Source organism: Coccinella septempunctata, chromosome 2, assembly GCF_907165205.1.
Source record: "Coccinella septempunctata chromosome 2, icCocSept1.1, whole genome shotgun sequence".
NCBI classification, from domain to species: domain Eukaryota; kingdom Metazoa; phylum Arthropoda; class Insecta; order Coleoptera; family Coccinellidae; genus Coccinella; species Coccinella septempunctata.
This window is the reverse complement of record NC_058190.1, coordinates 38032339-38046238: the sequence shown is the minus strand read 5'-3', so window position 1 is coordinate 38046238 and position 13900 is coordinate 38032339. Positions and strand designations below refer to the sequence as shown.

The following is a 13900-nucleotide window of genomic DNA, read 5'->3' as shown; positions in this document are numbered from 1 at the left end:
GTCCAGCTTTCGCTTCCGTAAAGATGACTGAAGAAGCGTCTTAGTGTCCAGATTGAGATCGTGATTTTCAAAAACACTATGTTCTTTAGCTTCCAGAATGCCCGTGATGCCGAATTGATACGATTGTGTATTTTCGTGTCCAGGTTAGCTTTAGTATTTATGAAGCTTCCCAAGTAATTGAACTGCTCGACCTATTCTAGAGTTTCATTCTCCAGGCTTATATCAGTTTGAAGGCTTTCTGGCGGACTTAACAGGATTTTGATTTTGTCAATATTGAGTCTAAGGCCTAAAGCTTCGTATATATACATATGTATGTTTATAGGTGTCCAACATTATCTGCAGATCCTCTGAGTTGCTAGCGATAAGTGTGCAGTCGTCTGCATATTGAAGTTCCGTGATAAACTTTGTACAGGTTTTTGCTCTGAGGCGCTTCAGGTTGAATAGGACTCTCAAATCTGAATCTTATTCCTACACCTCTTACAGGCATACTCATGTCAGCCATTATCGAGACAGCTATGGCGAAAATATTGAACAGTAAAGGCGCTAACACGCAGCCTTGTTTTATCCCAGAGTTGGTTAAGAAATGGTCGGTTTTAGAGCCATTATGCTGTATTCTAGCGGTGTTGTTGGTATGGAGGCTCTTGACACTGCTAAGAATTTTTCGGGTTCTCCAAGGCGTCCCATGATTTTCCATAGCGCTCCGCGATTCACACTTACTTAAATCGATGTAGGCTGTATAGATCCTTGATTGTTGTTCACGGGCCTTCTCTTGCAGCTGTCACAGTGTAAAAATTAGATCCGCACTGGGATTATGCTGCCTATAATTCAGCTTGCTTTCTCATTTTCAGAAGATGAGAATAAGGCGATCCTGCCAGCCGGAATTGGAGCTACCAGCGATACGGCAGAAAATACTCATTGCGGTGGAGAATGGAAAACACCTCGTAATTGCGATTCTGCCAACTTGACCTGCGAATACTCAGCAAAATGGGAATACCTTCCCAGGACCGATGAAATCAAGTTCACCATCACAACCTCGCACACCGACAAGTGGACTGGAATAGGATTTTCTGATAATGAGAGAATGGTAAGAAAGCCTCTAATTTATTCGCATTGTAAGTCACCATTCTAAAGTGTAAATTTTCTAAACTTTTACATAACAGAAGATTCCTAAGGTCAAAAGAAACACTTTTTCCCTTCACCATTTTTTTCCAATTCCGCTCCGTTGAAAAGATACAGGCTGTTGAAAATCCATGGAAAAATGGGATTTTGAGACATACGATGATATATTGAAAAATTCTTAGCCTACATAAAACCAAACAAAATTTCAATGTCAAAATATTTTATTACTCCCCTTAATTGGATACATTTATTACAGCGAAGCTGCAACGTCTCTAGACCTTCTTGCTCTGCAAGCAAACCACACCTCCTCTGCTTTTATTACATCCTCGTTGGAAGGAAATTTACCTTTACGACCTTTTAAACTTTTAAACTCAGTTGAGGAAAGAGATGATAGTCGGATGGAGCCAAACCTAGTGAATAAGGGGGGTGTTCTAGTATTTCAAACCCTAAATAACGAATTTTTTGCATGGTAACATGAGATTTGTGTGCAGGGGAGTTGTCCTGCAAAAACAAAACGCCTTTAGATAGCTTTTCGCTTTAATTTTTCCCGTAGAGTGGTCAGTAATATCGAATAGTGATGTCCGGTTATTGTTCTACCTTTATCCAAAAAATTAATCATAATTACTCTATACCAATCCCAAAAAACTGAAGCAAGAACTTTCCCTGCAGAACAAAACTTCTTAGGTCTTGGAGAACCAGAGTGTCGCCAATTCCATCGATTTTTTCTTTGTTTCTGTATCCTAGAAATGTACCCAAGTCTCATAAATAGTAACAATTCGGTTTAAGAAGTCTACATCGTTTTCAAATCGAGCACAGATCGAACGCGATGCTTCTATCCTTGCACGCTTCTGGTCAACATTCAAACATTTGGGGATCCATTTTGCAGCAATTTTTCCCATGTCCAAATTGACGTGAACTATATGATGAACGCATTCGTATGAAATATTCAGTGCTTCAGATATCCTTCTTAGCCCAATTCGACAGTCTGACAAAATCATGTCATGTACTACATCGATAGTTTCGGGGACTGACACAGAAACTGGCCTTCCCGATCGGTCATCATCTTCAATGGAAAATTTACCTCTTTTGAAGCTTGCAGTCCATTTTTCACGGTCGCATACGAAGGATATTGATCACCAAGGGTATTGAGCATATCTTCGTAACTCTGATGCTTACCGCTTAACCCTTTTAAATACAGGTACTTGATGATGACTCGATACTCCAATTTTTCGATTTTCACAATTTCGGTGGACATCTTCTTTCTTTTAATTCATTGCATCACTCTGGTTTACTTTTTTGACCTCAAACTTCAAGTGTGAAGTTTGTTGTTGTTGTTGTTGAAGAAATGTCAGTGGACATTTCTAATGAGTTATTGTTCGTTGCTATGGTAACGCAATAAAACACTATATCTCGTTAACGATTCATAGCAAAAAAAAATTGTTTCTAGTTTTTCACGAAGAATAATATTCTGCAAAGAAAAAGTTCAGATTGAATGTCTGCATTCGAGGTCCCACTGAAGACTAAAAAACTTTCATCTGAAACATTTTCTGATCCAGGGTCTCCCCAAGGAGTTATTTCAGTGGATCTTTTGAAATGGGTCACCCTGTATATTCAGATAAACCTATTCGAAAAATGCCTATTGACCGAATTTACGCCTTCATATCACCACCAAACAACAAAATAAATGAATTAATTCAATTTTTCAGTCTCAAACTGACGCTATTCTCGGATGGGTCGAAAATACAGGACGTTCATTCTTGATGGACACCTGGATTATAGGTTACTCGATGCCTTCCGTCGATCCATCCCAGAATATTGACAAGAAAGAGGGGAAAATAGAGAATGGTGCCACAATTCTATCATTCACGCGGAAGAGAAACACTGGAGATCCCAAGGTAGGTCATATGTCATATCGAAATATCTCAAGTGGTCAACAGAAGTTGAAACAACGCCTACCATATTGAAATTTATATTTTTTCAGGATTTGGCGTTCACGGACGATAAATGTTTATTCATGATGTTCCCAGTCAAAGGGGGCGGATTCCATTCGGTGAATAAAAAAACAAAGAAACACGAAGTCGTACCTGTGATTTCTTCACAAAGGATATGCATTAAATCTTGTGGGAATGGTGAGTTCAATTATCATATGAAAAATATGTAGCTACGTTTTTCGGTAACTGTTCAATTCACTGCACACTGATAACAATCATTTTGATTATTCAGCACTGCACTATTCTCACCTGTATAATGTAATTCATCTATATTTCTAGAATTATTTATATTTACATCATTTGTTGCACAATCAACTCCGCCTACGTACCCATCTCTCATTGCGTCTTGTATGAAACATGTCTGGTCTGCAAGATCACAATTACTCCGCTTAGCTCACCCACCGCAGACGTTACAGCAGTTCGTCAATGCTTTAATGGACATTTGGCAAAACATTCCTCAAAGTTTCATTGATAACCTCCTTGGCAATGCCGAAGAGCACTACGATGAGCTAGAGGAGGCCGATATTTGTAACAGCGAATAAACCTTTTTTTAAGCTTGCAGATGTCATCAGTACATAAACAACCGGCACACGGCACATCCGATATAACGATCGATATCCCTATGAAATTAAATTTTTCCATTAAAAAAATTATTTTCATGGTTTTCAGTGATTCATTTTTACTTTGAGGCTCCCACCCAGTACATAACTTAAACAGAGATTTTGGCAAATATAAAACTTCAAAAGTCGCAGTTTTGTCCCATCAATAATGTTACGTTTTATTAATGAACGAACAGATCGGTCTTTTAGATTGGGTATGGGCACAGCCGTCTTTATTTTTCAAGTTTAGTTTCACCTAATATACCAGTGGAATTGTATTTATGAAAACAAAAAATTTATGAACCTTTAAAGGTAATTGTGAATTGTTGAGGAGTTTAATCAAGTGCATATTACAAAAGCCTTCATCTAGCTCTCTTCTCTGAGTTCTCTGAGAACTCTCTCTTCTTCTGTGTGAACTTCTCTCAATTCGTTAATCGGCTTACCTTTCTTCGTCCTATTGATATTTCGTTGTTCTGTCCAGTTTCAGATTCTCAATCTTAATCAATGATTTTTTTTTAATATTCCAGATGAGTTATACGACGTTGTTGCTACAACTGAGCCACCAGGTCTAGGATATAACGTCGAATTCAAAATCCTAGATTTGGGTGAAAACTTCATTATTCCAGACCCGGGCTCCGTACAGTACACTGATTTATCTAATTCCATCCAAGAGAACTTCAATCCAATCTTCAGGAAGCTTCCAGGCTACCGTAGAGCATCAGTTATGGATTTGAGAGAGTAAGGACTTCTCCTATTTGGAATAATATCATCTCTCATCTCATCTCGTTTGCAACAACCGAGAATTCTCTAGAGAATTTACTCGAGAATTCATGCGCCGTGAATACTTTACCGTTACATACCAAAGATATTAATATCTTTGTTACATACGCACTTTCTCTGTCGTTTTCTTACCAAAATTTGGTAGAGAATTCTCGGCCCTTACAAACGGGCTTGAGGTCGAAGACCTTGAAAGAATTCTCCAAAAAAATCCTTCGCAAATAATTGATTCGATACGTATTAGTTTTCTAGAATTTATCTCTTTGCAGTAAACTCTTGTTAGACTTATTTTCAATTCTCAATGAGAACTTCTTATCATGTCCTGGTAATATCGTTATCTATTAATCATATATTCAGGGGGTGGAGAGTCAATTTTCATTTCATCCAAAAAAATCCCATGTACCATTCGAATCCGCTAAATTTTGACAAAGCAAATCAACTGGATTTTAGAGGTCTTGTTGAAGAGGCTCTAGCGCTCGTGAGATGTACAAGTGGATTCATATCCCTATAATCCCTCTAGTATTACCCCCTGGAATATTTGAACGTTGAATTCGGACACAATGTATAGGTAGTGCATAATACTACTACAATTTACTGTTAGTGGTACTCAAGAATTGGAAATTCAATTTACATGACCTGATCTTTCAGTTGACAATAGAAAGAGACTGAATATCTTATCAATTCCAATGAAAAAATAAGCATTTTCAACTATTTTCCTTTTGAACAGAGAAAATAAACAACTGGTAGCAGCCATGAATGTACAACTTGACAAAGCAGCAGTAGAAAAGGGAAGAGCACTATCTGATGATACGCAAGGAAATGATGGAAACGTGTATAAAATTCTACAAGAAAGTGTCCAGAGTGGAAAAATTGGAAATCTCAAAGTAGATCCCAAATATTTGGTCTTCGAGCCTGTAAGCGGTGAGTCTCATTTGATGTTTCAGTTAACGCAAGAAAAATTTCGTAAAATGAATAGTCAGTGTCAATTTTATTTCCTTCCCTCCGAATCATGTATCATCAATTCTTTTTATTTATTCTAGTTATCTCAAACCTCATCCCTGAGGCCTCAGAGACGAAAGATTCCTTCTTCAACTTATCAGAAACGAAACTCTACATCGTTATGGGCTGCATTGCCGCATTACTTCTGGTAGCTATAGTACAAGCAAGTTGCACCATCTATAAAACCAGTGGTGCATCCCCCAAAAGTCACAAGGTAACTTCACTGTGAATGAAAAACTGCCATCATTCCTCATTACCTTCAGAATGTGAAAACCAAGTATGTTCTTAATTAGATGTTTTCAAGCTTTTGACGGAAGTAGTGTGGGGCTTGGAAAATAACACAGGCGGCGGAAGAAAAACATATATGAAGCCGTTTTTACTAGAAAAACGGTACGATTCAACTCTTCGAGATAATAAGTTCTAACTTGCACAAGCTCTTAGATGGGCTTCTACTTTTGTAATAGGTGTTTAGTATATGGGGGAAACGGAAACAATAGATTTAGAAAATCGTCCTTCATTATATTCAGAACCCAATAGGGAATACTCCTTCAGACGAAAATGATGTATTTTTTATGAAATATCTTTGAAACGTCACATTTTCAAATAACCATTTCAACCGTTTCCCAAAAAATTTTTTGAAAATTTATTTAAAAATGAAAAATAAAAAAGGTTATTTGAAATTTAAAGCGTTTCGTTTCTATTGCACAAGTTGGCAACATCGACTAAAATATGCATTGATAATAAAGGACAAAAATTACACTATCTTGAGGAGAAAAAAAAAATGGCTGTGTATAAAGTCTGCGACGAACGAGGAAGGTCGTAAAATTTTATGGGATTTTTATAGCCGGTTGCTGTTGAGGCTCGCCAGTGAGTACGCGCCTTATGATGGCTGTAAATCAACAGCTGTTATTTTATAAACAAGCCATTGTTCTTTTTATTTTCTAGTAGGCGTTGTTGCCAAATTGTAAACTAGAAACGAAGCTATTTAAATTTTAAAACCACGTATTTGAAGAATGATTTTGAATAGTTTCCTCGGTGCATTTGAAAAATTCATGAATGAAACTCATAATTATTCAGTTTGAACTTGCATATGCTGTGATAATTAACCCAAATTGTGGAGAATTCCCCATTCTCAGTTAAAAACCCCGAATTCCAATTTAATTATGAGGAAAATGAACAGTTATCTAATTTGGTATATGTTCTCTATGGGTGCAGATTTCAATAAGATCAGTCTTCAGTATTATTTATTCAGTTCAAGAGACAAAGCTTCTCACTTCTCACTTTTAGGTACACGGTGTTTCATAGTAAAGTGTACATATCTCATTAGCTCAACACGCTCAACTGTGGGTAGGATACCCCCGCGATTGCATATATGTCACCATCCTTGAGTATTCATTAATACTTACTCAATGTTATCACCTATCGTGGTAGGGTCTACAAAGCCTATTTTAGAAGACACAGGTAGTTTTACTGGCTCTTGGTCCATATATATTTTCCGAACGCCTTAAAGTTTGAAACCACTCGGTATATATTATTCTTTTTTGATGAAAATATTGAAAATGTATTACCACAGTATAGACACCTACTGTTTATAGTGTGGTAACTGTGGTATTATCTGCATGTCCTCATCGACTAGAGTATATAGCGAAGAAATCTCTGAGAACTTGGCTGCGTAAAATTTCATGAGACTGAAACAGAGCGCTTTTCGCTACTATATATACCATTGAAGTATTAGTAATACTTGGGAAAATTTGTGGTGATCGCATCACCAGAGAAAAAAATTATATTATTGTATCTCTGAAACAACAGGGTCTTCATAAAAATCATATATAAAGTAACTCGAAGCCTACACTGCAATTTTACAATAATTCATGAGGAACAAATTCCTACAAAATGCCAAGTAGTAGTTCGCGTATCTGCATTTTTGGAAATGACTTCGGTCGATGGCCATTAAAGAACAGTTATTATTTATTTATTATATACAGAAGCATTGAACGAGTAATGTGCCTGGATGGGTGATCGTACGGGTAATAAAAAAACTGGCAAAAACTGCTGATTTCACATCAGTGTTCACCTCATTTCACTGAAAGTACTTTGCCAGTTCTCAAAACCATTCAACTCTGGTCAAATTCTCCACAGAAGACACCTCATTGTCCATTGCACTTAATTCATCTTTTTTTTTGTATCACAACTCTGACCATATTACTTTCAGGACCATCTTATACCAAACTCCGCTTGGAAAGACTATTCCGCAAACACGAACTACGCATTTGACGTCTACGAAGCAGAAGAGAAAAAACAAGTACCTCAGCAAGTCAACGGCAAATCACGGCCAGAAAACTCGACGAACACCCAGAAATCGGGACATAGGATCCAGAGGCCTCAAGGACGACCTCCTAGCGTGCCAAACCAGCCTCCAAACATGGACCACACGAGGTCGTTACAGAGGCCAGCCAGAGGGTCCTACCCTCCGGCCAATCAACCCGACCGAAGTACCTTTTCTTTGCCTAGAACCGCATACGACAGACATAGGACGACGCCTAATGACATGCAACCTGACTTCTATTTCATGCCTAGTCAGAGGAAGTATTCAGGCGAAGTAGTGAGGGTGTACGTTGATTACAATAATCAACCTAAATAAGTGCCGTAATGGGTAATATAACCGCTATGGATTTGATTCTCGGCGTATCTACATTGTATATCAACTGAGTGACAATATCTAGAAAAAACTAGACAGTATAATTTGGCCACAAGTGACGTAGCTGTTCGTATAAGTTAAGCCCGATTTCGCCAACTACGTGAATACTGTTCACGTGTATGACGATTTTGGCCAGTCTAAAAGGCCAAGTTATCGTACCATTTTTCAACCACACAACAGTCGCAGCTATTTTTTGAACAGACTGCAAGTTGTGGTGTGGATGTAGTATATATCCGGTATACATTCATTCATAGAAAACCAAGATGAATTGACAATCTAGTTCATTTGGAATACCATTACCATTCTCTTCTAGTTGCAATTTACTGGGTAACTAAAAAGCTTCGTCGATCCAGCAGTATATGAGAAATCCACTAAGAAAAGCTTGGTTCAATTATTTCCACTACCTTGCGAGAGTTGTGGTCAAATTAGGAATTTTCAGATACCTGGTTTACTGCGCACCTAGTCTTCATGTTCTTTCATTCTTCATAGTGAAATTTAGTTCGAATTTTGAAATACATTCAGAGAATCATTTTCATCAGTGGATATTTGTATATATTCAAAGAGACTGCTAAGTACTATTTTATAAAACAATAACTCTTAGGTGGTGATTCCACCCTCTTCTCTTCAATACTCTTCATTTTGATGTGCAATTAATTGAAACGGCATCATTGTACAAACAATTTTGTTTACCGATTAGTTTTTCCCTAGTAGGAGATGAAAGAAATTCATGAAAAAAAAATGCATTTTATTTCTTTGTTATATTTATTATTATGTACCTTACATGTTAAATTTTTATAAAATGTTTACTTACTATGATATGAAAAAATAAAGGATCATCTTCTTTACAGCTTCAAATTTCAGACGTCACACCTACCTACCTGAAAAATTCAATTTGAATGAAAAATCGAAACACGCCATTTTTGAACTTGGTCATTCATGTTGAAGTTCAGACTGACTAAAAATTAACTTCATGTATGTATCAGAAGACCGTCGTCAAATATCATCATTTGAAAACTTTTAAAAAAATTACAATAAAAAATACAAGCATACCTTTCCAAACAAAAATGAGAAAAAACACCAAATGATTTGATATTTCCTCATTTTTTTTTCTAAATCCCTGAGAATGACCGGTAATTTGTAGCTTCAGATTTTGTGGTAATCAGAAGTTTTGTCCCATTTTTCATAGCTCCAGTACCTGTAAAATTTGAATTATGGTTGAACAATCAAATGAACTACAATTCAATCATCAGCAAGAGTCGTGCTTTCAAATTTGAAATAAACGTTTTTCCACTTTCCTAGACTCATTTTAGTTCCAAAAGTTAATTTCTCTCTGGCTATTGACAGAAAAAGATTCATTTCTGCGCTGGTACGGAAATATTTAGAAAATGGAAAAAGTAAGCGAAAAAATGGGGAAAAAAATTCATAGGAAAATATTGTCTTTTACGAACGCGTGCGGGAAAGTATCTGTTTTCGCACTTGTTGGGAAAAAAGAGCTATTTTTCGTTTCAATTAATTATTCTTCAGACTGACTTAATGGTTTCTTCAGGTTTGTATCAGAAGACCGTCGTCAATTATCATCATTAAACAAGTTGAAAAGAATACAAACTTCAAAGACATACATTCTTCAAAGTTCTTCTTTTGTTTCAAGTTTGAATGAACACACTCTACCTATTCAAATAAATAAAAAAAATAGTACCTCAAATGTCAGCGAGGGAGAAATATCCTCAGTGCAATACCAAATACCTGAAACAAAAATTCCTCTTGAATGCGTTCCAAATGAAGAAAAGAGGGACAAATTATTGCATGAATCAGTTGACAAAAGAACACTTTTGTCATCAATTAATGGTCAGAACAGGTCTGTGAAGAATATTCATCATGAAAATTTTGGAATCGATAGTGACTATCTCAGATTTTTAGGAATGCTACACTTAGGGAGGGTTTATGCAGCCTTCCCAAAAGAACACATACAAGGAGAATTGCCCTGATGGCAGATGTCACTTATATTGCCAAAAAGATTTACAGCAAGATTGCAGAATGTCCATAAGCTCCTGTTGGAAGAACTCAAAGTACGAGCTAGTGTAAATATTATCTTAACAAAAATTGAAATATAGAACTTCTGAGCAAGAAAGTTGTGCAACTCATTAATGAGCGAAAAAAGAGTGAGTGAGAATAAAATCATTTAATGAATGATTTCTTAGACAAGTACATAATGACACGAAAAGTTGAAAATGAAAAATAAAAAAATTGGTCAAGGTGACATAGCAATGATGAATATGAAAAAAAATTTCATCATAGAAATGTCTCACTTAAGGGAAACCATTCCAAAACATTGGATGTTCTGAAAGGGGCAAGTAGTGACTTTACTTTACGAATCTAATGGATCAACACAATACTAAGAACTGGATTGAAATGAGAGATTCGAAAATATTAAACAAAGTTTAAATTATTAAGAGAGAAATAATCCAAAGTACATGTCAAGACAGGATGGAAAATAATGGAAAAGTTACCATCTATCTAACTTTTTGAAATGAGTTACAATGTGGATTGAATATACATACCGACAGTCTCTTCGTGATGATGTGGTCCTTCATAAAGCATCTCCATACGATATTTCTGGGCAGTTACTGGTGATGGAAGATGGATGGCAATCATTTCAAGCAAAGCTTCTTCAGCGGGCAAACAAGTAAAATTTCATGAATGATTCTGAAAATTCATGAATGACGGAAATTAGACTCAAAATGTAGTAAAAGTGAAATTAAATCAAGTTAAATGAGTAAATTTAATTAACGAATATCTCATATCTCTATTATAACCTCCGAATTCATCAAACCATTCCATCAATTTCAGGAATAAATTTCTCGATTTTTTTTCAGACTGACTATGAAATCTTCAGGTTTGTATCAGAAGACCGTCGTCAAGTATCATCATGAAAATTTATGAGAAATTGTTATTTTAAATTGGTCAGCTGATTAATTCTTGCAAAAAACAATTGAAACTTACCTCATCTCAATGTGTGCATAATTTCTTCTCCACTGAAAATCCTGAAAAAAAAAAAAAAACTAATTCAACAATTTTCATCAAGAGTTTCAATTTAGAAAACTTATTTCATCAACAATCAGTTGGCCGTTCTTTTGTCATCAATTTAATTATCAGAACAGGTCTGTGAAAAACAATCATCACGAAATTGAACTTAATGTAAAACTCATAAAACCTCAAAAACAAAAGGTACCTACCTCAACAGAACATGAGCCAAAGATGAGCAAAAAAAAGTTGAGTTGAGACTAGTTGAAGTGTTTCAAGTTGGTAAAGTTCTGAAAAAAAGAAATCAATAGAATATGTGTGGAACCAGTTCTTTCATCAATTACAAATCAATTTAATCTCAGACCTGTTGAGCATAATTGAATAACCATCAAAATAAATTATGGAAAAAAAAATTATCATCATAATGATCAGCAATGAAGAAACAAGTATGAAAATGTACTCACCATTTACCCAACAGTTATTGGTGAAAATTCTTCAATTCCACACCTGGAAGAAATTAAGGATTGTATAAGTTAAATTCAAGTAGATTTATGGCTGATAAATAATTAAATGTAGTGAAAAGCATCAGACCTGTTGAGCATAATTATCAACCATCATAGTTAAATATGGAGATAAGTAGTATCATCATAACCTTGCAGAATTTTACCATAAAATACATATATATTTTACTCACCAAAAATTGTCCATCTATTTCCCTCTGCTAGATTCCTAATTGTCATATCCTCCAATTTCTGTAAAGATAAAAAAGCCTAAGAAACAGTATCAAATGGCAAATTGAAATGGTCTAGTACAGTTCCAAAAAACTATCAGACCTGTTGAGCATAAAAAACCCATCACAAAAATATGGAGGTGAAAAGATTCATCATTATTTTTGAATAAAGAAATAATATTTAAAAAAAAATTCCAAATTTAAAAAAACTCACCATTTTTCATTTTGTATCCCCCAAGAAAGGACATCACATAGTGGGTGCTCTGAACACTATGAGGTGCCTCTACACTTGTTTTGAACTGCTGGAGATTATACTCAGATAAAAATCATCGTGTTCCACAATTTTCCAGTTCTGAAAGAACAAAATAAATCAATAGATGCTCATAAGAAAAGAAGTAGCCATAAATTGGAAACTGAATTCAGTTGGCCGTTCTTTTGTAATCATTTAATTTTCAGAACAGGTCTGTGAAGAACAATCATCATTGAAAATATTAAAATAAAAACTACTGGAAAATTGGAATATTTTAAACCAATGTTACCAATGTTATGTTGAAAATTATTTTTCAATTTGTTTCACCCGTAGATTAAACTGATAATTGAAAAAAAAATAGTGACTAATAATTACGATCTTTTTTTGCCCTCAACTCACAAATAAAAATTCAAGATTTTATCAATAAGTTTTGAAATATGAGGCCATACATGCTGGATTTCAGATCTCCGATTTTCTAGGACTCCTATACTCACCCTTTAGAAGAGAGTTCAACATCGAACTAAGCCTGGAACTTGTGGTTAGGTTATCTGAAATAGCAAACAATGAATTCAGAGCGTGAATCAACAAAAAAATAATTCGATTGCTAGAAATTATCGGGGTCAGTTGGCCGTTCTTTTGTCCGCATAATTTGGTCAGAACAGGTCTGTGAAGAACAATCATCATGTTAGGTTCAGAACTAATCTGTGGAAGATGCGATTTCTAATGCATGAAAAAAGGTAGGGCAAATCAGATAGATTTGAAAAGAAAGAAAGACAGATAAAAGTTTTCCCTCCTTGCAACAACTCTAAACTTGCGATGAGTTTTGATGAGATCTGGTTTCAACATGAAGGCTATCTGAGCATGAGGAGTCACCAACAGTATGAAGATTCAACTTATATCGGAAGCCAGAGTTACAAAAAGAAGATTCAAACTTAATAAATAGTGACTAATGATTAAACCATAATTATTTATATGCAGTAATGAATGAATCTTCAGAAGTTTTGCGTGCATTATTTCAAAAAGGGACGTTATTTCACACAGAAGACAATGCAATTAATCAATACTCACTCATTGAATCATTTTCGCTATCTTATCAACATCATATAGTTTCCAGATATCTACCTGCAAAAAAAGTTTGTTGAGAGAATATAGAGATATTTTTCCGAGTAAAGAATTAGTGTGAAATATTCAGTTGGCCGTTCTTGAGTCGTCAAAAAAATTTTTCAGAACAGGTCTGTGAAGAACAATCATCATATCAAATAAGCAGTTACAAATGAGAAAAATGTGTAAATCTAGGATTTAAAAAAAAACACTCACTTTAAACTTTCACCACTTCATCTAGTCATTATATCCAAATCTGAAAATAAAGAAAAAGAGTTGAGAAAACATTGGAAACGATTCATAAATTAGATCAACTACTCCAAGTTTCAGTTGGCCGTTCTTATGTCGTCAAGAATTTTTTCAGAACAGGTCTGTGATAAACAATCATCATTTCAAACTAAAAAAATTAGAAAATTTGTGGAGTGTTTAATATCCTAATGCAAATGATGAATTTAGTATAAGTGGAACAAAATTTTCAAAAATTCATTTACTGATGGAACTCACCTTCAAGTGTTTAGCAGAAACTCTGGGCTCTTTCTTGTGGCTTCTAGGATTTTCAATATCTCCAGTTCTCCTTATTTGCAGTTATGAAACTTCTGTCAGTACTTCTGGCAT

General features: G+C 35.3%; 1 protein-coding gene and 1 long non-coding RNA gene across 3 annotated transcripts in view; one reads left to right on the top strand and one right to left on the bottom strand.

Moving 5' to 3' along the window:
• Nucleotides 1-9028, top strand: part of LOC123308404 — a 38735-nt gene extending 29707 nt beyond the window's left edge. Inside the window, exons 10-16 of one of the 2 annotated variants that reach the window (XM_044891033.1) lie at nucleotides 849-1084; nucleotides 2826-3014; nucleotides 3101-3248; nucleotides 4237-4447; nucleotides 5214-5407; nucleotides 5527-5699; nucleotides 7698-9028. In XM_044891033.1, the coding sequence (XP_044746968.1) occupies nucleotides 849-1084; nucleotides 2826-3014; nucleotides 3101-3248; nucleotides 4237-4447; nucleotides 5214-5407; nucleotides 5527-5699; nucleotides 7698-8126 (1580 nt within the window). In that variant the 3' untranslated portion in view covers nucleotides 8127-9028. Of the gene's footprint in view, nucleotides 1-848; nucleotides 1085-2825; nucleotides 3015-3100; nucleotides 3249-4236; nucleotides 4448-5213; nucleotides 5408-5526; nucleotides 5763-7697 lie in introns of both variants that reach the window. The other variant, XM_044891034.1, reaches the window with a different exon arrangement.
• LOC123308406 lies at nucleotides 8932-13767 on the bottom strand. The gene is made up of 11 exons (XR_006537119.1): nucleotides 13502-13767; nucleotides 13253-13306; nucleotides 12679-12732; nucleotides 12149-12286; nucleotides 11899-11956; nucleotides 11669-11711; nucleotides 11417-11494; nucleotides 11184-11224; nucleotides 9880-10886; nucleotides 9234-9378; nucleotides 8932-9061 (listed from the first exon to the last, which is right to left on the bottom strand). It is a non-coding gene; the product is annotated as an uncharacterized LOC123308406 (long non-coding RNA).
• Between the last annotated feature and the right edge of the window lie 133 nt (nucleotides 13768-13900).